We start from the raw sequence: 25236 nt of genomic DNA, 5'->3' as shown, positions 1-25236 counted from the left end.
TATAACAGTTCTTATCACTTGCGCAATATGAATATACAGCGTCCTGTGATCGTGCCTCATGCTATCACTAACCCCTCTTCTTCTCTTGCTCCCCTACTCTAACATAAATTAAATGACTCGAGATTCCTCAAACTCATAAAATTAATAATTCATAACAACTTAATAATAAATATAAACATTAATTGAACACATAATAACTCTGTTAAATAATAAGGTAATGCATACATAAACAGTATTTGCAACAATAACATTGCATAGTGTTTTTCAATAACAACAACAGGTTATTGTTTACCTTTATTGTAGGTGATGAATAAATAAAATATATTTTATGGATGTTATCAACATAATATCTTCACCTAGTAAATAATTACATTCAATTTCTTAATTGAGATTTGTCAATAATATTGGGCTTTCAATAACATATTAGCATATTTAATATGCTTCTCACATATCATATGTGAATATTTTCCTTCATCACATGTTATACAATAGCTACACTTATTTACAAGAAGAGACATTATTTGCTTCTCAGCTATGAAATAATGACAATAACTTCAAGATAAATATTATTGTTTGAGTGCTAGTGTATAGTGTTTATGTTTTTAAAGCTGTTCATTAAAGACAATCTTTAAAATTCTTTATTTTTCATTTCTTCTTTTCTCAATATAAAGTGGAGTGTTTTTACATCCTATTCATAAGAGTGTGGATGAAGTTGATATCCACTTATAGTTTCGGGTGTCCTGTGGGAACCCAATTAAAGTGCATTTTTAACTACTAGATGATGAAGAAGCATAGGTAGGGGCAAGGCAGTAGCCTGGATCAAACTGTAAGTACTCATACTAACAAGTGTGTTCATTTAGTAGGATATTAGTCAACTAATCTTTAGGCCATTAATTATATGTAGTATTTAGTTGTGTGTTGCATTAGTTATACATTGTAATATGTCACATAGTGTTTGTACACATCTTATGCCAAATATTATTTAAAACTCACGTGTATATCCATTGCTAATATGGTCGAAATCGACTAATAGGGTGATAATAACTGTGTCTCAACACAGTAACTGTACACACAGTACATAATATTTGGTATGTCTCTCTAGGACAATGTACCAAACCAACGCTCAGGCAACACATATGCTCCAAGCACAAATATCAGTTGGAATAAAATCATCAACTGACAAACACCCTAATTCTTCGAATATAAATTACCATATCGAAGCAATGAGGTACCTATACACCTGGATTACCTCTATCAACTCATGAGGATATATATATATTTAAATTTCCTTAGCAACATAAACAACACAATGGTTTTTTTAGCATAACACAAGTAATAATGGTACATATTTGGTGTTCTAATTCACCACAGGTGTTTTGTAAGGCCTAAGCTGACTCAAATTGTAATTTCCTACAATTTTTCCTGTATCAGGGTCCTGTAGAGTGTAGCAGTTACATTTCTCCACAGCTACTACTTTGTAGGGACCTGAGTACAATAAAAATAGTTTCTTCGCTAGATGAGCCCACTTGTTACTAGTTGGTGCTGTACGGCGTAGAACTAAGTCTCCTACAGTGAATTTACTGATCCTGGATGCTGGCTTCCTTTTCTTCCTAAGGTCGGCTTCTCTTGTTAATTTATCTCGTACCAGTTCTTCAATTTCTTCCTGAGTTGGCCTCTCCATGTCTTGTTCTGGTTTGTCGCATTCCGGTATTAATTTCGGTGGTAACACCTCCGATCTTACTGAGCATAATTATTTTGATGCTCCTCAATTACAGCTTGAGTGTAGCTGCAATTCGCAGTCTGCTGAGGCTGCGTTCCTGTGCAGTTGGGTGGGATCGGCTGCTGCCGAGCAAAATATCCTCGCTGCATGGGATACGATGTGGTTGGAGGATGGTTGAGTGTAGAGAAACTCGCTGGTGATTGATTCACAGGAGCGGTGTCTGCTACAGGGGGATGCAACATATGCTGTTGCATATTGTTGGGCGGCTGACGGTTAGAGTAACTCCTGTACTCCCACCTGGGTGGCCTTCCATTTGGATCTTCAGGACGGTAATGCTTTCCCCACCACTGGTTTTGGTTGTGGGTGTAGGGTTTCTTCGGCTGGCGGTTTCCTTGATGTTGAGGTTGGAATTCCCTCCTGGTCTTCCACTTCCCTGTCCGGTACTGTTTCGCAGGCTGCCATGACGTGCAGTGGACGTTGGCCTTGCCGCCGTCGTTACCACGCTGCCAGGGTGTGTAGAGTGGTGCTGCCTTCTGATGTGCTGGCTTGAGGTCTTTCTCCACCTCACTATTGTTGTTCCTGGACAGCCGCTCCAGCCGGTCGAACGCGAGGACCTGTTCGCGGAACTCTGTGATATTGTTGAAGCTACGCCCTGTCAAATGTACTTGGTACTTGATGGGTAGCTGGGAGGTCACCATCGCCATGAACTCAATATCACCCATCTCTGGTTCGAGGTAGCGCGTCCTCTCGAACATTTGAGACAAGTGGGTCTCCAGAGTTCGGTTCTTCTTGTTATCATACCGCTCGGTATGCAGACGTGCCCTCAGTGTTCCCTGTATTTTCACATTCCAAAACTGCTGTTTGAAATGGCTTTTGAATTCTTGGTAGGAAGTGATGGTACTTTGTAATACCTCCCACCAGTAATACGCATGGTCTCTCAGTGCAGTTGCCATGCATTTCAGGCGTTCAGTATCACTTAGCCTGAACATGTCAGCGTATTCCTCGAAACATCGAAGGAATCTCATTGGATTCTCTCCTTCATGAGCAGAGAACCTAGGCATCGCCTCTGACCATTGGCGTGCCGGGTGGTGCATCACTGCAACTGGGTCCAATGTGGTGTGTGTGTTAGCTGGGTTGGAGTGTGTGATTGGGAGCTCAGGTTGCTCAACCTGCGGTGAATCACAGCTACTGAGGATTTCATTGGCATTGGTGTTCAGGGCTGGGGCCAATGCTACATGGTGACTGGAGGTTCGAGTAAGATTGTCTACCCTCAACTGCAATACCTTCTCTTGTAGCTTGCCTACCTGCTGCTCTATGTCCATCGAAAACTCTGTCTGCCTTTTTACTAATGTGTCCACCTGCTCCCTCATGTCTGTGGTATGATTGATTACTACATTTTCAATCATGGTCTGGCATGTAGATTGTATATTTTCCAGACTACAGCTGTTCTGAGCAGCTTGCTCAGCTAATTGATTTAACCTGTCATTCAGCTGGCTAGTCTGGGTAGTTAACTCTGCTGCTAACCTAGTTGTTGTACTGCTACATTGTTGTTGTATTAGCTGCAACTGTGTCTCCGTGTAGTTCTCGTGTTCTGCCAACCGTACAGAAATAGCAGACACACTACTCTTAACTTCACTCATTTCCTTTTGAAGAGTGTTATTAATAGACTCCTTAGTGTCCCTGAGACCTTCCTCCAGCCTAGCACTAGTGCCCTGGAGACCCTCCTCTAACTTAGCACTCCTGGCACTTTGTTCCTGAAAACTAGCTTGCTGTTGTTGGTGGTTAGCTTTCACCTCCTGCCACATGCTTTGCAGCATGATGAGCAAGCTAGCACTTGTTTCATTACTTATTGCAGCTGGCAATAAAGGCAAAGGTGTGTGTGGTGTGGTGGTAGCTTGGGGTTGTGTCACATCTACTCTAGCCGCTCCAGCATGTGTTACTGGGGTAACAAAATCTGTGTTAGGTACTTGGCTAGGTGATGTGGGAACAGACACATCTACAGAGTGTGTAGACTCCACACTGCTGTCCCTGGAGCTGTCCTGACTGACACGTCTACTCCTTCCCCTAGTTTCCATATTTACTGTTTTAATTTACCACACAAAACACAATACAAATATGCACACTATCGGCCCCACAGTTCGTGCGCCAGAAAAATGTGTTTCTAATCTTATTCCCTTCTGTACACAAACGTGTACGTGATGAAACTAAGATTTTCCATTTTTAATTACTCAGAACGTTATTCCAGGACTTAATACTAGGGCGCCAGAGGTCATCAATAATTAAAAACAAAATAACACAAAAAAACTTATTTTATTGTTTTAATCATAATGAGAAACCTCGAGTCATGGAAATAATAACCAAACAAACAAATATTAAATAAAGTCTATGGGATGTCGTAGATAACCTGACTCTTGAATAAAATACAAAATAAATAAAGTTCCTGAAATTGTTCACTGAGTAAAAGTTTTGGGGTTTTGCTCCGGCTTGCTCGAGCATGAAACGCCTAACCAAAAGACTTCTGGACTTGTGTACATATAGTTTGTGCTAATGTGAGTAAATTTGCCGTTAATCGCCGAAAGTCAATGTTCTACTAATTTTATAATAATCCAAAGTTTATAAAATTACAGTTTGTTTACGTTGACGGTAAAATTTACGTCAATTTTATTATATAGCGATGATGCAGACCATACCTTAACTATAGATGCTTAATGTCGTTCGTAAAACACTTCGTCACTCACGTGAATTGAATGTGATTATTCTGCATTCAATTACAGGGCGTCAATTAATATTGCCCAGTATTTTGACGTAATTTCCAGATCAATAACGCCGAAATTAGCATCGCCACGAACGAAATATTCCCAGAGGGAATACACTACCACACGCACTAAATGGCGTCATTTTCCACTCTTTCTCTTCTCTCTTGCCGAAATTAAATTGTTAATTGAAAAGGGCCAATCACGGCCGCGACACGTTAGCGTCCTTTTTAATGAAGCCAATGAAATGTCAATATCAATCAAGCATAGGCTCGTTAAAGCTGTTCCGAACGCCGCGCGATTATTTATTTTAGCAGTTGTCATGACGACACAGCACGAGCTGCGCGCGCCGCCATGCGTGGAACAAAACAAAACACTGCCGAAAGTATCGGGAAGCGGTATTAACCTCGAACGTAAAACAATAATAAACAGTTTCAGTTAGTCTGATAATACCGTAGTATTACACTTCGTGTGCGCCCACTCGCGTTGCAGAACCTACCGCTGCCATATTTTTAAAGGAAATGTCCCATTATTTTTTGTTATTCTTACATGAACATTATTGGGAGTTTAGTGTATTGGGGTTCTAGTGTATTTAACTACGGCAAGCAGAATACGTACATGTAAACTAACCAGTAAAAATAAACTGTCTTTTGACATATTTTCTATAGAGGTGGCCTGTAGGTCGAGGGACTTGTCATGAAGGTTGAAGTGGGTTTAAAGCAAAGTCGTCTAGCATTGTGAGTGACAGCATCCTGCCATTGTACGGCTGGTTTCTTAGCGAGTAGCGGTGTGGGAGGGGGGGGGGGGGTGAAATGAACTGAAAATTTCGGAAAACATCTATTACGACACCCCCCCCCCCCCCCCCCCACTCTATTTCGACCCTATTCCTGGGAACCGTGAGGGGTCGTTTCAGAGAGGTTTGACTGTATGTTGTTTGGGAGTTACCCAAAATTTTGTAATGTCATTTACTCCTAGGGTTATTTTTTACTTTTTAGTAAAATTTAATAAGAGCTTTTTTTAAAAAAAAAAAAAATATTTTTTTACATTAAATCTATTGTAATTATAATTTTCCATATGTGGTTCATAGTGTGTTGGTGACGTTTTTATAACGTAGGAGCATCATCGAGGTGCCAAAATGACAGACAATTATTTATTGCTTCTTGTATTAAAGAGAGAGAGAGACGTTCACCAGGACTGTGAGAAAGCTCTATGACCGGGAAATCATCTAATAGTAGTTGTAAAAAAATGTGTGTACCCAAGGAAGGCAGGTTTTTCAAGGAAGTCCCCAGTTTTTACTGTTCTGTACTATTTTGTACTGTGCTTTGGTTCTTCAGTTCACTGTTTGTGAGCTGAGCCGAGAGGTTGTATGTTTCGGCAGCTCGCCAATTCTATTTTCGTGAGAACAATAAATTTTGGAAAATTCATTTTAAACTCTTTTATTCCAATTCAACCAGTAACAGCTTTGAAAAATATCATAATCATTAACAGAACTTAACAACCAAATACCTGCAATTACATATGGGATATTCGTCACGTGTTTGTGTGTGTGCAAGGAACAATCGTCGTCTTAGCCGGGCACAATTGTGAATTGCTACAAGCTTGTTTTCAAAATATTTTAAAATATGCTTAGCTATATGCAATAATTTGAATCTGGTTATGTTTCAAAGATAATTCATAAATAATCTTGCAATAAATTAAGTAAGTAATTTTAAGTTTTACAATTTTAGCTTTCAAATGACAAGCAGAGGCAGTTAGGTAACTTGCTAAATGTTTTCTACATCATTATTCAGTATGTGATTCCAGGATTTTCTGATTAAACATCTAACTCAAGCACTCAAGATTGATCTACTGTTTTTCTTAACCCTTTAGCGACGGACGCCGAGTGCGTAGTGCGCGACCTTGAGGCCGGGCATGCGGCCGGCCGGCCGAGCCACCTGTACGGGCCTCTTCTAACTGGAATCCACCTGATAAGCGCACTCGCAAGTTTTGTCCGCTCTTCTTAAAATAAATAACATTTTTACGAGTAATTTTTGATTTTCCAAAGAAAACTTTTTACATGATTATATTGTACATGCTACTATTACATTATTATTTGGTGAATCGGCAGCAGCGCACAAACATTATTAGAATTTGCATAGATTTTCTTTGAATATTTACTGCAATTTCTTAGCTGAGGTGTACTTGCAGAATAAGACCTTGGTACTGCTTGAAATAAACCTGGCTACTTGTCAAAATAAACCTTGTTTTGTAACGAAATAAACCCTTTCTTTGCAGTTTTTTAGTTTTCATTACAAACAGTCAATATTTATGTAGAATTAAAAACAAAATATTTTTATTTTAACTTACGTATCTGCTCCGCAGAAATATTGATTTCGAAACGACTTCGCTTTGCTGGGATATACTGTTTTATTATTAGACGTCCTTTGAACAGAAGGAGTGATTCGTTCACACAAAGATTTTCAAATGGGTACAAAAGTGCTCTGAAAACCCCACGAAAATTCTCCAAAATGGGACGAAGTTTGAATAAATAATCCGTGGCTTCCACAGTATTGTCAATGAAGTGTAGGAACCTAAGGATTGACAAGTATCTGTCCCGTGAAATTTGAGAAAAATTCAAAGTTTCCAGAACAGGATTTTTTGACCAGTACTCTGATAAGGCCAACATTTTTACCCTGGTCATAATGAGAGACATAGCAACAAAAATAAAAAAATTCATTTGGAGTCAGTTCTGTACACTTTCTCTGTTCTGTCCGTCAAATCGTCAGCCCTTTGTGTGAAATATTTGTTTGTTTCCTGGCAAATATGAGCCACAATTTGTTCAGTTACAAACAAGGAAAAAAAACTGAAAAAACTGTTTGTATGAACATCGCTTTTTAGTCCAGAGTCTGCGGAGGAAAACTTATGTTTTTGTGGGGTGAGATTTCTACAAGACCACACAAGTTTCTGTTTTGCTTCTGGAGATGTAATTGTTTCTTCATCCCCTTCCTCCCCCTCTGAAGAATCATCAGACAATTCACGGTCAGGTGTTGTTGAGGGGCCGGAAGATGTCGATGGACCTGACCATGATTGTTGAGTAGAATTTTTTCGTGGCAATGATTCATTTTCCGATTCATCACTACTGACCTCAAAGTCACTGTCTAACAGAAGCTGCAAGGCTTCCTAGGTTGTGTAAAAATGTTTGCTCATTTTGAAGTCTAACCCACAAAAGTAATGCAATAAAACAGTCAGGGAAAATTTGTAAAAATAACAAATAAATTTCCATTACAAATAAGAATTGTCAGCTGACAACTCATGTTTCAACACAGTGATAACAGAAAATAAATTTTCATTATAAGTTAACGTAAAACAATTAATTTAGCACCTTATTCCCATGTTTATACGTCTAAAACCACAACAGAAGTTAGCCAGACAACGTGAATTAGGCGCAAAAAATATTCGGCACCGCCGCAGGTCGCCGAGTGAATGGTGATGACATCTAGCGGCAGTATCCCGACAGCCCGCTAGTTATCGCCAAGGTCGGACTTCCACTGCAGTTCACCGTAGCGAAACGGGAAAGAGGTAGAGTCGTCAGGACTTCTAGAGCAGTCCACCGGCGGGAAGGCACTGCATCCAGTGGACTTCTGCAGCGGTCCACTGTCCGTATGGCGTGACTTTGGCCGACTTCTACAGAAGTCAACAGGGGCTAAAGGGTTAATGAAGCAAAATATTTAAGTGATATTCAACTTCGTCTTCGGCAAAGACTTAGATCTTACTCGACTTTGATTCTAATTTTAAAAAAAATGTTATTGGCAGACCCCTAGCACCTAATGCACTCAAAGGTGCAGAAGGTAAAAAGTTATGCATGTAGAAAGTACAAAGGGTGTACCCATTACCACATTTAGCTTTGCAGCTAATAGAAGAATTTTTTTAATGTAAACAAATAACTACCTATAATTTATAAGCTAGTTATATTAATGATTTATTGTGTTGTTCTGGTAAAGAAATAAGTAAAAAGAACTTCCAACAACATATTTTATAATAAAGTAAGCATATCTTCAGAATATGAAAGAACATGAAATAATGTAAATTATGATCATAAAAGCACACTATTAACATGCACAACCTCTGGAATAGGCAAACGGCTGTTACTTACATAAAACGAGAAAACCTAACCAAAAACTGTGTATGATCTGAAACCACAATAAATTGTTAATCAGACTGTTCAGCATGTGGGGAGGGCAGATATTAGGCCAGACCATTAAGGTCACGCTTCTCCACAAAAGTGCTGTGATTAATGTGTTGACTGTGGGCAACTATCTGAAAGAAACTCACACCAATCAAGAAACACAGATAAATGCTATAGTATTTCCACACACAACTGGTCTCAAAATATTTTTTTGCGAAAAATACAAACCTCTAGGTATTGGCAAACATAAAATCATCAAAAATATTCAAAATATATTGTAAATATTGTAAACACTTCACTACTAGCTTAGCTCATGATCACCAGAATACACGAGCCAATGAGCATATAAATGAAAACCTCTAGCCAACGTCATGCACAGAGAAGTAAAACTCACTGGGGTAGTGCGTGGCTGTCAGGGCGCCACGGTCCTTGTACATGCGCAGTGTGATCTCCTTCCACTGCACCGTCACCTGGTCAAACTCCGATGTCTCCAGCGGCAGCTGTTTCCTGATGTCCTCTCCTTGGAAGATGTTCTAGATAACCACAGAAGCACAAGCAGTAGTAACAGGACAAATATATATATTTTTTTATTTGAGTCTGTTTTATTTACTAGAATAAATATTTTATTTTTTGTTTTTCTCATCTCACACAACATAATTATACTTTAAAGTGTGCACAGTAGATAATCATGAGGAGGGGGGGGGGGGGGGGAAAGAGGACATTACATTTGGATTTAGGTGTTGTATGTACAGGACTGTGATAGTATTTAGTTATAAATTGCATGTACAGGGATGCTATATTTGTGGAAGCTGCACAAGTCATGTATCACTTGCAAGGCTCACTGTCTCACATGGCACGATGGCTATTTATTTGTGGCATTACATGCCACTGCCCTTCCCAAGTTTTACACAGTATTCTTATGACACGTTTTCCAGTAATAGAATACAGTATATCGGCTGGTTATGAAGGTTCCAGTTAGGCATGGTCGGGCAGAGAAATATGACTTCGGGCGGGTAATTGTCCAAAATTTTCGGGCTCGGGCAATCTCGGTCGGGCATCAAAATCAGTTAATGAAATAAATTTTGAACATAAAATAGTCGTACTTAAGTTTGCATTGACAAACCTGAACTGTTTTTATTTATTTACTATACCGCACTGATATGAAAGTTAAACATTAAACTAAAAAATAGAATGCATATTAATCTTGGAAATAAAGTGCTTATTAACTAAATTGTGTTTGGGTAGCTGCTTGAAGGTTCATTGTCACTGTTGATTGTTTGACCTACACTTCCACTGGTATCCATTTTGGTAAAATAATGACATGAATTAAATAGAAACAGTTCACAACCACTTTCTGCAAATGCCACGCAACTACAATGTGTGTAATTAAAGTCAGCTTATAATCCTCGCACACAGCAAGCAGCTCCACCGACCTTGAACACTACTTTGTGACTATTGAGCAGTGAGCATCCGCCGTGCGTACGCGCGCGCGTTTGTGTGTGTGTGTGTGAGAGAGAGAGGCGGGCGACCAGCTGCATCGTTAGTCAGCCAGCGAGAGTAACGGTAAATGACCTTGACCACTTCCGCTTGCTGCAGGGCTCGCTCTCTTATGTCTCCCCCTCCCACAAACACACTTGCTGACCGGGCACCTTCTTTATCTTATCTCTCACGCACACTCACTTCACCGGCTGGTGCCGGGACGGCAGCGGCGTGGCATGTTCCTGCAGCTGCCGCGCGTTCCAAAAAAAAGAAGCTTTGTTTACTTGCGCCGTGCGGTATTGCCATTTTCCAAGGTGCCCGATATTTTCGGGCACTGAAATACCCGCCCGGAATTTCGGGTATACTTGATACCCGAAACACTGCCCGAAATTTCGGGTACCCGACCATCCCTAGTTCCAGTCCATGGTGACCTAGTCTGTATTTCTATTTTACTGTCGAATATTTTTATAATAGTTTCTGATATTTAGTAAAATGATTTAGAAAAGTGGTTTAACAACATTTTTACTTGTTTTTGCATTGTTTATTACATGACTATTTGTGCAATCATATGTTTTAGTATTTAATTTAATTTAAATGTTATTTTTATACCTATATTTATACGTGTCTTTTTCGTAGTGAGTGTGTAATGTTTCTAGAACACTGGGTATTGTTTTAGGAAAAGAAAGGCTAACAACAGGTGCATGACATGGTGGCACCAATTTTTCAGACAATTTATGGTTACAGAGATGTTCTTGTGCTTTCCGTGTGTATACTTATGAGTGAAAAATGGTTGGTGTTAGCTCCTACGGGAATCAGTACATTTATCAGGATTTTATGCCTGACAATCTGAAAAGATTTTGTAATTTTTTGTTTTTTTTTTAAAGAAAAGCCTCGATGTGAAGGTAATGTTTTTCACATGGTATTGTGTCCTTGTACGTAGGAGCTGTGTTGTGATTGGTAGACGGAGCCAAGCAGCTACCTCCCCTCTCCGTGGTTGGAAGTATTTGCGTATCCTCGTCAGTCGTTCGAGTGTTGTGCCGATAGGGTGCACCATTTGGCGACTCTTAAAAACATAGAATAGGGTGTAGAATTTCACATGTGGTTGGGAGGGCCGTGTTAAATTGATGTCAGTTTTTTTTTACAGTTTAAATAGAAAAAAATGACCCAGGCGTGCGGCAGTGTGGTCCAACGGGACATAATTCATTTTGTTTTGTAGTACCTAGACGAGGTAGTTAGGGACATTCTGTCGTTATGGTACAGGACTGTGAGAACTATCAGCAAAGTGAGTGTTTTTTCCAGTCACACACGGACATTTTTTCCCCACGTGAAATTAATAAATTGCAAAATTAATTTCCAAATCTTTACTGGGTGGTGACGAGCCAGCAGCGAGGCCGGCAGACATCAAAATTCGAACTGCATGCAGAGATTCGTAGAGTTCGCTGGTGATGTGTCGCTGCCCTTCCTTTTCCTCTACCGCGCCTGCAACTCTCTCATACGAGTTGTGATTAGGAACATAGCGAGCCGAAGTAATTCTTCTGTGTTTGGTCTCAGACATGGCAGCATGCTATTGAACTGAGGGACATTTGAGTTTTAAGTGTTCTGCACAAGGGCGGAATGCTATGTAAGTCTTGAGTTTGTTTTTGGTAGTATCGCGGGATATGCAAAAATTTACTGATATGAACCACCCTGTAGGAAATTCGCTTTCATTCTACTAGTTTAGTTTATCATGGCTTTTGAGGCTAGTGCTCACTTATGCCTATTTAAGGATCCTTTGCATTCTATTTGTTTTGGTTTGCGTCGCTGTGGCCACTATAGTTTGTGTTGCATTATGCTATCTAGCAGTTGTCACGCGGGAGTTAATACATCTTTTAGGAATCACATAAGCTTAGGTGTACAGCATTATAAAAGTGGGTAATGTTATTTTTGCATGAATGTGAGAGACTCCTCCTTAATTTGTATTGTACGGTCGAACAGTCAGTCAGATTCCATTTGACTTGTGTAGACTGGGGGTCAGCAGACTTTCAAGTGAGATCAGCCAAATATTAAGTAAACAGATTCTCCAATTTTTTAGAGAGCCGCAACATGTATTTTCTCTTATCTACAGGAATTTTAAGACAAAAAAAAAAGATGATACCAAAATATTTTATTCATAATTTAACATCAAGTAATAAACAAAAAGCTACTTAGGAAAAAAAAATAAAAAATAAAAATTTGGTAGTCATTAGTAGAGCTCTACTGATAAAACAATAAAATCTCAATAATTGTAATTAATTATAAAATAAAAAAGCACCTGGGCGAGAGCAGGGGTGGAGTGGTGCGATGGTAGGGTATGCGTCGTGACTGTGCCGTTTGTGCTGTGGCAGCGCAGTGACCTGTAGAGCCGTGAAAGCCTGTGAAAACAGCCGCATGGTGTAGGCTATCGTAAAACGTGAGCCTACTTGTGGGGATGCAGATTAAGAAATGCCATGCTACACGAAGTTGGTAGATATTAGAATAACCGTTCGTTCATTGTTTCGTAATATGTTAGTGCTTTTGACTTTGCATTGTGCAAGCGTTTCAGGTTTGTAAACTGAGCTTTCTGAGGACATAGTTGAGCATTGCTTGTAAAATGGGTTTTGTTAAGAGGCGTTAAGGTGTGAGCAAGTATACCGCTTGTAAGTCATTGAATCTTTAAGTAATACCCACTTGAACACTTTCTTGTAATGATATTATTGTGTTCGCTCGAAGTAGGTGTTAACTTGTGTGTGGCTTATTTCCGCGCATGTGTTTCTTGCTACAATGTTGCTTCTGCATTTGGTATAGTTTGACATCGCACATGTATCTAATGTTCGTATTAAAAATATCTTGCATGTGATTAATGCTTAACCATTTGTGTGTCCGCCTAAGCTTAACTTTGTATGTTTTGGTATCTTCAAGTGGCATTATTTTGACTTCTTATCTGTGTCTTACATACATTGTCACACCCTTGGCAAATGAGAAAGCATGTTAACTGAACTTTTATGTTAACATTTTTGAGAGTCATTATTAAAACAAAGTGTATCCCAGACCTCGTTTTTTCTATAACAACATTCTACCCCGACTGTGCCCTGTAATCATGTTTCATGAATGGAAAGGGTGTAACACTTGTGAATTTTTCTCCACACCAATAGAGAAATCCTGAACGCCCGCCGGCATCAACATATTGTGAGGTATATTGTGATGCTATAATAATGAACTTTTTTTCTGGTTTGTGGTTGTTTCCATTGTTTTAAAACTTTTCCATGTAATTTCATAAAGTAAACTGATGATCCCTACTAGTGGAGAAAAAAAAATTTAAGATTCATTGCTGAACTCCGCAAATGGAAAGGGATATATCAACCCACTATTACGATCAGCAACTAGCACTGACCCCATGTCTAACTGAAACAATTTTGCTATTTTGACTGTCCATAGAAAATGTTCCTCAAGAAAACTAGCCTAGAGCCACCAAACCAGATTTAATTTTTCATGTAAATCAAAAAAATTAATGCTTTCTTTTAGGTGCCATTGTAAAAGTTGTAAAAATATACCTAGCAGCACATTTAGAAATAAATTGATATCTATTTATACTAGATGTATACCACAGTCAAACCCACAAAGAAAATCCAACCTAAGAAAATTTCCTTCATAATAAATTTAAAACATTTAGACTGGACCTATAAATACAATTTTCCCCTTTTAATAAAATTATCCCTGTTAAGTCTAAATTTCTAAGTACTTTGAGAATTTCCTAAACAGGGATTTAATGTATTTGCCTTCGTTTAATCTTCAGGAACTGATCACCACTGGTTCTGCACCATTTTTTTACAAAGGTGACTTTTTTTTCCCCAAAATATTTAATGACATGTGAGCTATGTAGATTTAACGAAGTGCTACGGTTACCGAAAATGTTTACTCTAAATCGATGTTTCGTTAAATCTGATTTACCGATTTTCAATGACCCCCGCATTCATAATCGCGTCCCTACGTTTCCATATCGTAAACAGGGTCGACGCTGACATCTTGTGCTGCCGTGCTATCTCAGATTTTGTCAACTTTCCATCTTCAACGTTTTTGATCTCGCTCGTACGGCCCCCAGTTCGTACGTACACCTCGGTCGTACATAAAGATTTTCAGAAACCGTGAAAAATGAGGCATTAAATTTAAAAAAAAAATGTTAAAAATATGAAAAGTGTAAGAAATACGTTAAAGTTTATTAAAATACAGTCGCAACCTGCAGCGTTTATAACAAATACGAGCTACATACACATTGTGTCACAGTAAAAAATTAAAAATGGCCGCAAATTGATGGAAATTTACCGTCAATAGCGCGCCGTATGCGGAGAAAGGTCATTGTACTCGGTCAGCTGCTGTTACGGCGCGGCGTAGCCGCCGGCTGGCTCTCTTTGTTCGCTGAGCTGCGCAGCACTTATAAAAAACGTATTCCAAAAACTAAACACCGCGCACAAAGCTCTTACTGAGAATATAGAGCTGTAGCAAACCGTATGTATTCGGTACTGAGTAACGGGTGCGCCATCTAGTAACGAGTAACGAAACGTTACACACGGCTGCATCTCGTTACTCGCATTTTTCGTATGTTTTACGCATGCGCGCGCGTATTCGATGTATTTACGTTACAAAGAACGATGTTTGTTTATTAAAGGAATTGTGTGTAGAAAAGTTTGAGATTGGAACAGAAACAACGTAAGAAAGTATTGTTTACAAAATAGAAATATGTAATTATGTTTTTGTTTTTTATTATCGCGTATTTTCACGTTTTTTGTTCTTATCTTAAAAGAGATAATATATAAAAGCCGCTCTAATGAGATTTAATTGTTTTTGGTTAACAAAAACTGTTAATTATGAAATATTGTTAATTGTTTATATTCTATTTATTATTATTTACGCGACGTCATACTGTTTGCGTACACAATACGACTCAATTCGTTGCTGCAACATAACATAGCATGTTATGTGGTATCAGAAGTAACGAGTAACGTAACAATACGATAGTAACGAGTACTAATTGTTTTAGTAACGAATACATACGGGTACGCTTTTTTTTTCGTTACTTTTACACCTCTATAGAATAATGATAATGGCGTATTGGTGTGACGTTGTCACAAGTTGAAAAAACCTGGAGGATGGGAAAGGGAATATTTGGATACGTGAGATTATTGCCTAGCAATTGTTCTATGCGGGCGTGAGTGGAAGATAACGTGGTGAGTCAAGCCAGGAATAGTGGAGGGGGAGGGGGATGCAGACAAAGAAACCCTTCATGACGTCATGTGTCGCGGACAGTCTATCTATCCAGGCGTGCGCAATGGCACGCACCTACGCAATTCAGTTACAGCGCCCGGAGTTTTTAAGCAATTTGAACAATTTTTTTTTTAATTTTTTCGTATTTGGACAGATGATGCAAATGCACATATTAATATATAGTACCTCCATTCTATTACTGACACCACAGAGTGTATTTTTTAATAATATTCCATTACAATTTACTTTCATTATTTGGAAATCTATATTAATATTTTAATAAATTGGTGTTTTTTGATGGTTCCTGAAAACCTTTACGTTAAATCGCTGTTTTCGTTAAATCCGTGTTCGCAAAATCGGGGTTCTACGGTATGTAGCTCCTCTTTTCAACACAGCTTACAAAATTTAAGAAGTCGCAATCAAACTTCCATATCACTTCTAAAAAATGTATTAAAACTGAGCACATATACATATTAGACAGAAGTGTTAATGTATGCTGGCTACTCCCAGTGGCTGCCTTACGTCCAGGTAAAGGAACTGCCTTTGCACCACCAGGAACATCTCCAGCACCTCCAAGACAACGGTCAGTGCCTTCTCCCAGTAGTTCACCTCCGTGATGAATGGTTCCACGAACCTACCAGAACAATCGTCTTGTTCATTCAACATATACATATACTGAATAGAACTAAACATTCAACATATACATATACTGAACAGAACTAAACATTCCCCATACATTACTTTATGTTATCTTATGTACAACTAGGGAGCACATTTTTCATGGAATAAAAAATTTAATCACCCATTAGACTGCAATATGGTATACCCATGCCAGTGGTTTCTTCCTAGTAATTGGGGACCGTCTGGAATAGAAGCCATAGTCTTATTTGACTGAGCCACTCGGGAAGCATTTGCTTCAGCACTGAAATACTGTGATAAGTGTTCTAACATTAGACAAGTACCTGAAACAAACTTACCCAATCAAGAAACACAGAAAATGCTACATTGTTTTAACACTCAACTAATTCTGAAAGCTTTTTGTGAATAATGCATGCCCATATGTATACCGTATGTTGACTAACAAATACTTTAGATGAACAGTAAGAACCTATATTTTACATTTTTCAACGGACAGAGAAAAAACTGTGTGAATAAGGAAACAGTAAATTTACATCATTTATTCTAAAACCATCTCAACAAACTTTCTCTGCGTGGAAAACCATGAATTCCATTTGGATTACAGCATTAAATCATAAATGACGAATTTAAAAAAATTAGGAGTAGAATTCATTTTTATATTTAGAATTATTTCAATATGTTTCATTACATTATAAAATTCAAACTGTCACTGATAGACATAAAGGCTTAAAGCTTGTATAAAAATTAAAACCTTTAAATATTTGTACATCACTACAGTAAATAACTGTAATTGCAATTCATCATGAAAGTTTTGTCTAAAGTATAAGTGTATCTAAAGAAGCCAACACGTAGTTCACAACGTAATAAATCACTACCCAATGTTGCAAATCAAGTAAGTGCCTTCCTTTCAGCAGTGACAAAAAACCAAAATTTCAAAGCAGCCAGAAGAAAAGAAGAAAGCAAAATCAAGGTACAACTATACTATACTGACATGCTTTCTTGAATTATTAGCTCCATAATGCTACATCGGCAGAACATGGCACATTTAAAAATCAGAAGTAGAAACTTTGAATTTGTTTTCCCCCAAATATTTCATCTATTGCACCATCCCTGGGAAACTAACAAAATCTAATCAAAGTAACAACCCTTTTCTTGGGCACCATAAAAAAATTTTCTTAGTAATCTAAAAACTATAAAAGTAACTTATTGCCTTTTTTTAAATTCTACACATTATTTTTTTTTTTTTTAAGCATGCACTGAATAACCGAACGACGTGTATTATCTATCCTAGATAGAGTTGTCATAAGTCTAAGGAAAACAGGGATTGTCCTGGAAAACAGGGATTGTCTTAGAAAATGGGAATTGTCATTTTGAAGAAAACACAATTGTAATTCCCATACAACGTTGTCCTGGTTGCATGGCAAAGAACTATGACAACCCTAGTCCTAGCATGAGAGTGAGTGGCTGGAACATGAAATCCTGCAGTTTCTGCTGCCATGTTGCGAGGCAGTGCAGGGCTGTGTCTGCATCCCTTGTAAGTTCTCTGAGGTTGTACATGTTGTACATGTACCCACGCCACTTGGAGGCACCCTAAAGCTCATCATTGCAGAGCACTACAAACATTCCCTACCCTTGTGCTTTCAACAAGCCCCCAAACCTTTCTGCCATTCACTCGACTTTATTATTTAATACCTATTTATTAAGATAGGATAATTAATTCAAAATCACCAAAAAGGATAATTAACATTAGTTAACAATAAGGCTGACAATATAACACTAGACCGTAAAAAACAAAGAAAAATTACCTGGTGGATTTCATTGCAGCCAATTTCAAATGGTGATCATCAAGGGTTTGGAAGATATCATCTACTGCCTTCAGTCGATATACTTCTCTATCCTTGATAAGTACCATGTCTAACACTGTTTTCATCCAAATGTCAGCAATTACCTTCAGGTCCTACACACAGGCACAAGCAAGTAGATTTAATACACACACATCACCATCACAAAATTCCAAACTAATATTATTGACATTGCATTACACCATATGTTCTTAGACAACTGCTGATTCAGAACTCTAGCTTGTGTAAAATTTGTAAATGTGTTCCTAATATCCATCTATTGCAAATTCCTAAATCTGTCCCATATACCTACTGTGGTGACCAGACTACAGGGACTAAGGTTGGCACTATGTGTTGTGTTGTGCTAAGGTTGGCACTATGTTTTTGATGTGTGTATCAATGTTGTTGTGATGGCGGCTCGTCTGCAGGTTAACGCGATTATGTGAGGAATAAAGAGTTACACTAATAAAACATTGTATTATTACACTGGCGACGAGTACGGGATGATAGAATAATAATAGTACAAGTAAATATAAGTGGTTGAGAGAATGGCGGCGATTGGGAGAGTAGGAAAGTTCTGCCCACAAGAGGAAACGATCACATCATTTGCCTTGAGGTTAAAGCATTACTTCAAGGCAAACCAGATTAAGGAATAGAACAAAGTTTCAGTGTTAATTACGGTGATCGGGCCAAAAATATTGTTGGTGTTAAGTGATTTAGTGTCACCAGAAGGAGTTGATAAAAAGTCATACGACGAGTTGATTAAGGTGTTGGTGGAACACTACACACCACGGAAGATTGTGGTGGCTGAGCATTATGCATTCTATAGCCGGGTACAGAAAAGTGGAGAATCAGTAGCCGAATTCGTAGTAGCGATCAAGCATTTGGCTACGACTTGTAAATTCGACACATTCTTGGCGAAAGCTCTGCGTGATAAGTTGGTAGTCGGAAGTGCGGACGAACGCATTCGGCAGCGGTTATTGGCAGAAGACTTGTCATTCGAGGAAGCTTATGAACTGACCATTCGACTGGAACAAGTGGATTGTCAAAAGAACGCCATGGAATTCGGTCACCAGGCAACCAGCGAGATAGCAAGATTAAATCTCTCGGACAGGCGGAAGGAGAAGGGAAGTAACCAACAGAGCAAGTGTTTTCGTTGTGGGAAGGATGGACATGGAAATAACGTGTGTCCATATAAGGGGGCTACATGTTACAACTGTGCGCGAGTGGGTCACTTAGCAAGACAGTGTAACTCGAAGAGCAGGCACAGGAAACAAACACTCCCAGATTTACGACAGGTGCATCAGGTAATGACTATGAAGAGGAGCGAGTATGCCAGGGAGGACGATGGAGTTGAATTGGCAGGCGGTGAGTACACTATATACTATATGTATAATGTGCAGATGGGTCCCGGTGTTAAGGGGTATCGGGTGGAGCTAAGATAGAAGGTCAGCCGCTGATAATGTAACTGGATACGGGTGCGGCAGTTAGTGTAATACCCAAAAATATGTATCAGCAGTACCTACACCACCTCAAGTATGCACCCGCAACAGTTCAGTTGAATGCGTATGGAGGTCAAACTTTGCCAGTACTGGGGCAAATGTTTGTCAAAGTTGCATACAACCAGCAGGTAATGCAGCTACCATTATTAGTGGTCAAGCAAATAGGGGGTGATATGCCAGCTTTGATAGGACGGAACTGGTTGGAACGATTAAAGATGGACTGGCGTTCCATTTGGAAGGTAGATGTGATAGACCTTGAGAGAACAAGAATAGTCAGCCAGCTAACACACAAGTATGCAGAGGTGTTTGGAAAAGGAGTAGGAACAATTAAGGGTCATACAGCATCACTCCATTTGAAGCCGGGAGCTACGCATAAGTTCTGCAAGGCTAGATCTGTACCATTTGCATTTAGGCCACAGATGGAAGCCGAATTGGGACGGTTGGAAAAGCAAGGTGTGATATATCCAGTGATGAAGAGCGAGTGGGCCACACCATTAGTGTGTGCAAGGAAAGCTAACGGGGAGGTAAGACTGTGTGGGGATTTTAAGGTGACATTAAATCCTGTGCTGGACAAGGATTACTATCCACTTCCAAAACCAGATGATATATTTGCATCCTTAGCAGGACAAGAAATATTCTCAGTGATTGACCTATCCACAGCTTACCAACAATTGGAAGTGGCAGAGGAATCACAGCCATTGTTGACGGTAAACATTCATAAAGGGTTGTATAGGTTCAAGAGATTACAGTTTGGACTATCCTCGGCCCCAGCAATATTTCAATCAGTGTTTGAGCAGATAGTAGGGGGGATGGACGGAGTAGTGACGTATTTGGATGACGTGTTGGTGTCCGGCCCGACTCTTGAATTGGCGCAGCAGAGGTTGGAATGGGTGTTGGATCAGCTACACAAACATGGGGTGAGAATTAATGCGCCAAATTTTAAGTTTTTAGAAGCAGAGGTTAACTACCTAGGACAAGTACTTTGTAAGGCAGGGATGAAACCGACGGATAAACTACTGCAGCGATCAAGGACGCACCGGAGCCGACCAACAAGAGTGAGCTCAGAGCGTATTGCGGTCTGTTAAATTATTATGGCCAGTTCTTATGACAGTTGTCCAGTCGCCTTGGAGCATTATATGAACTATTGAAGCAAAACGTTTCGCGGCAATGGACTGAGGAGAGGAGTCGCCTGTTCTATGACAGCAAAGGCTGGCTGTTACAATCAAGTATGCTCACACACTATGACCCAGCACAAACATTGGTGTTGACATGTGATGCCTTGCCAACAGGTGTAGGGGCCGTGTTGTCTCAGGTGGATACCGAGGGGGATGAGCACCCCATGGGATTTGTATCCAAAACCCTGTCAGCAGCAGAAAAAAATTATTCCCAATTGAAACGAGAGGCCCTTGCTCTAGTGCATGGGGTGAAGAAGTTTCATGATTATTTGTACGGCCGTAACTTCATTTTAGAAACGGACCACCAGCCACTCACTGCTATATTTGGTGAGAAAAAGGGAGTACCCACCATGGCGGCGGCTCGGTTACAGAGGTGGGCAGTGCTACTCTCTGCTTATGATTACGAAATCAGATATAAACCAGGCAAGCAGTTGCCACATGTGGATGCCCTGTCTCGATTACCGGTAAAGGATAGTGAGACGCTTGAGGCTGATGGATACAGAACCGTACCAGTGACCCAGTTTACGACCATGGTTAACTATTTGTCGCCGGTACGGGACAAACCGATAGGGCCCAAGGATATGTCGAGAAACAAATCGAGATCCGGTGTTGGCGAAGGTCAGGGATCTCATCCGGTATGGGTGGCCTACTCAGAACACAGCGGCAGAACTGGAAGTGTTCTTCCGGAAATGGCAGGAACTGACAGTGGAGGAGGATTGTGTCCTTTGGGGACATAGGATCGTTATACCAGAGGCACTGTGCAAGGCGGTGCTAGGCCTTCTACATGAGGAACATCCAGGAACGACGCGTATGAAGATGCTAGCACGAAGCTATGTATGGTGGCCTGGGTTGGACAGCCAAATTGAGGATATGGTGGCAGCGTGTCACTGTTACCAGAGTGTTCAACCAGCAGCGCAGAAGGTTCCCTTGCAGCAGTGGACATGGCCAGCTCGAAAATGGCAACGAGTACATATAGATTTTGCGTCAGTTGGCGATAAAGACCTATTGGTGGTGGTGGATGCCCATTCCAAGTGGGTAGATGCCATTATCATGCAATCAACAACAGCGGAAGCAACAATTGGGAAGCTCAGAACATTATTTAGTTCATATGGCCTTCCGGAACAAATAGTGTCAGATAATTGGCCACAATTTGCATCAGGGGAATTCAAGTCACTATCGTTGCAGCACAAGTTGGACAATTTATTGTTTTCGTTATGAAACACTCCATCATCAAGCACAGGAGTAATGCCGGCGGAGTTGTTATTGATGCGCAGACCTCGCACCCGAATAAGTGTGTTAAAGCCTTCCCTGAACTATAAAATGCATGATCAACAGACTGCCCGTCTGGAAGGTTCAGCGGCAAATGGACGACAGCCAAGACACCTTGTAACGGGTGACGATGTTTGGGTGCACAGTGTTCGGGGAGAGAGAATGGCATGGTTGCCAGGACGGGTGAAGGCCGCCGTCAGTCCGGTAACGTACGAGGTTTTCGTCGACGGTAGGGTACGGTTTTGTCATACAGACCACCTGAAGCAGTGGCACGGGGTGCAAGCGGAACCCATGGAGGAGGTTCCCTAAGTGCAAGACGAGACGGGAGCACTAGGCCGCAGTACACGCTATTGTACAAACGAAGCACTGCAAGGGCAACCACAGGGGAGCATCAAGAAGGTGAGGAGTGGCGGCCAGCAGCAATATCACGGAGACAAGACTCACACCAGAGAAGTTGCTAGAGGAAGAATGGTTTCGTAGGTTCGCAAGTGAGGAGGCAGAAGAGGGTAAACATTGAGGGACTCCTAGAGATGTTCACTTGAAGAGGACAGTACGGAAACCACAAAGACAACCTATAAGCGGAGTCGGAGAGTGAAAGGGGGTCTGGTATTTGTCTATAAGTGGGAAGGAGTGTGGTGACCAGACTACAGGGTCTAAGGTTGGCACTATGTGTTGTGTTGTGCTAAGGTTGGCACTATGTTTTTGTTGTGTGTATCAATGTTGTTGTGATGGCGGCTCGTCCGCAGGTTAACGCGATTATGTGAGGAATAAAATGTTACGCTAATAATACATTGTATTATTACACCTACGTACACTTGATACAAAATGTGGACCATTATGAACAATTCAAAAATATTAGAATGGGATGACATGCAGTTTAGGCAACAAACTATGTGTTGCCACATCTCTCAGCCGCTCAACAGAAAAAAAAAACACTCCAACATGTTTTCAAGATTATATAGTGATGTGCATTTACCTATCAGCAAAAAGTAATGAACTAAATAAAAATCACACAAACTTTTATATGCTTTGCTTGCCTCTAGTTACATAAGCCAGTAAACAATAAGTACCTAAAAACTATAAGTGATTAGCTTAGTGAAGTAGCATAAAGTTGCTACCACAATGGAGGTTGAAATGTTGGTCGAAGTTTAGGGCGCCACCACATGTATAATGGGCATGTGGACCCGGCTACTCTGTTCTCAGGGCCGTGACGTAGCCCGTGTGTGGCGAGGCACGTTTCCCCCCGTATCACTGAAAAACCTCCGAAAAATGATGACAGGTTCATGAAGCTCCTTCCTCTCGCAGCGCTCGCGACTCTCTGACCGCTCGTCCTCGCTCAGCAACTCTCGGGAGCGGAGCACTGACGTCACACGGGCGGGCGGTCGTAGAGGGTGGTGGTGGAAGGAGGGGGCTCGCAGCTTGTAAGGGGGGAGGTGGTGGCACATCGGGCTCAGAAGGGCGCAGCATGGGACGAGGTCAAAGTTTTGTGAAAGAAAAAAGAAAATTATTTTCAAACCCTTGGCAAAATATTTTGATGTATCAACTTAGTAGCTGGTTAAATCTACAAACACAAATAAATATGTTAAATCATTTCCATACTTAACTGTTATGTGTTCATAGAGAATTAACAATTATAAAAATTAATAATACAGCAATGAATTTCATTTTGTAAACATATTTTCTTCAAAGCTGTTTATTTAAGTTTAGCCTATACATCACGAAACATGCATAAATCCATTTCTTATTTGCAATAAATATTATTAATATATATATTTATAAATTATAACATTTTACAACACATTTTACTAACATTATTTTAAGTTCTATGGCTGTTTAAAATTGTTGTATTCACTGCTGTTTTTCATTCATAGTGTTTTCTTTTACAGGGTTCATACACAAATTGAAAAAAAAAATTTCAAGGACAATTCCAGGACATTCCCAGGACATTTAACAGTTTTTCAAACATAACAATTGTTATTTGATACTATGTTGTAATCGATAAAATGGCAAGCACTTAATTCAAAGATAAACACTAATAATAATAAAAATGCTGTTTTTCAATATTTTTCCAGGATTCTAAACTACAACAAAACAATTACAGTAAACTCTTGATTATCCGGGCCTGGATTATCCGGTTTTCGGGTTATCCGTGCTTGATTTTTTTATGAAGTTGTAAAAAAAATGACGGGGTGTAGCTACGCCGCGACTACGCTGCGCTTTTATTTTTTTACTGCTGTGTCAGAAAGCTATTTACCTGACCCTTCAGTCCCTCGGTCGCCCGCCCCTTCACCAGTCAATTTGTCACACTTTAAACCCTAAAAGGAATGCCTTGACTGCTGCTTCTGGCTCAACTCCCCCCCCCCCCCCCCTTTTTTTTCATTTTCTTTTCAAGCGTTCTTTTCACAGCGCCCCACCACGCTAAAAAAAAAAGTCTCTCTACCTCTTTTACCTTCTCACACTCCTGACGGCTGGAAGAGGCATTTTTCACGCAGTTATTTACATCAGTTCTCCCAGGCACATTTGTTTTTGTAATCATGTCTGGTAAAAGGAAACGTAAAGTGCTGACAATAGCAGAGAAGTTAGACATTGTGGACAGGTTAAATAAAGGAGAAACTGCCGCAAAATTAGCACAGGAATATGAAATTGGAATCCAAACCGTGCGAGACATTAGTAAACGTGAAGAAAAACTTTTGCAGTTTGCTAGTAGATCAGACAGTGTGGCAGGGCCTTCTAAACGTAAAAGCATGAAAACATCTACCCACGCAGATGTTGACAATGTTTTGTATGTTTGGTTTAGGTCGTTAAAAGGGTGGAGGGAGATGCTGAGTTGAGACTGCCGCTCGCTCTCCCTCCCGTAGCAATAAAGGGGACAGGAGAAGGATGGCGGCAACACAGTGCCAGTATTGTTTACGGTCCAATAAGCTGGGACACGGTATACAAAGCCTTTGCTTGTACTCGTAGAATTCTACTGAAGAGACACTCTTTTGCCAGTAAATACACCATTTTTAAGTGGTGAAACGGATTATCCCGGTTTTTTTATGGGCATTCAATTATCCGGGCATCGGAAGGTCCCAATTAACACGGATAATCGAGAGTTTACTGTATTACCTTTTTTAACAGTTTTTAGACAGTTTTTCAATCTCTTCACTTCACTTTGCGACTTCGGCTGCCGATTCACATGATTTTTTTCTGTATGCATTGGACTTTGAAAGAAGAGTGAAATCATTTCTTTTCTCAGCAAGTAATGCCATTGAATTAGCTTCTTTATTCATTGAATCAATTGATTTCTCAATCTGCAGCTTCTTCTTCTTCAGTTCTTGGACAGTTTCTAACATGTATGACCTCTTCTACTACTTTCCTCTCTAGATGTTTGTTTCTTCTGTTCATCCAAGAAGTTCTGATAGCACATTCTTGATGATCTAGCATTTGCCAACAGT

The 25236-nt window shown here is 40.0% G+C and overlaps 1 protein-coding gene across 2 annotated transcripts in view; it reads right to left on the bottom strand.

Annotated features, from left to right (window-relative positions):
• The window catches only part of LOC134531211 (dynein axonemal heavy chain 2), an 864487-nt gene that overhangs the window by 571688 nt on the left and 267563 nt on the right, over positions 1 to 25236 (bottom strand). For both annotated transcript variants that reach the window (XM_063366870.1, XM_063366871.1), the window contains 3 exons: positions 17818 to 17969; positions 15896 to 16007; positions 9033 to 9171 (listed from right to left, as the gene is read on the bottom strand). In XM_063366870.1, coding sequence (XP_063222940.1) covers positions 9033 to 9171; positions 15896 to 16007; positions 17818 to 17969 — 403 coding nt within the window. The remainder of the gene's footprint in view (positions 1 to 9032; positions 9172 to 15895; positions 16008 to 17817; positions 17970 to 25236) is intronic.

The sequence above is a fragment of the Bacillus rossius genome, chromosome 3 (genome assembly GCF_032445375.1).
Source record: "Bacillus rossius redtenbacheri isolate Brsri chromosome 3, Brsri_v3, whole genome shotgun sequence".
Taxonomy (NCBI): Eukaryota; Metazoa; Arthropoda; class Insecta; order Phasmatodea; family Bacillidae; genus Bacillus; species Bacillus rossius.
Note: the sequence above shows the minus strand (reverse complement) of the source record. Positions and strands in the feature narration are given on the sequence as shown.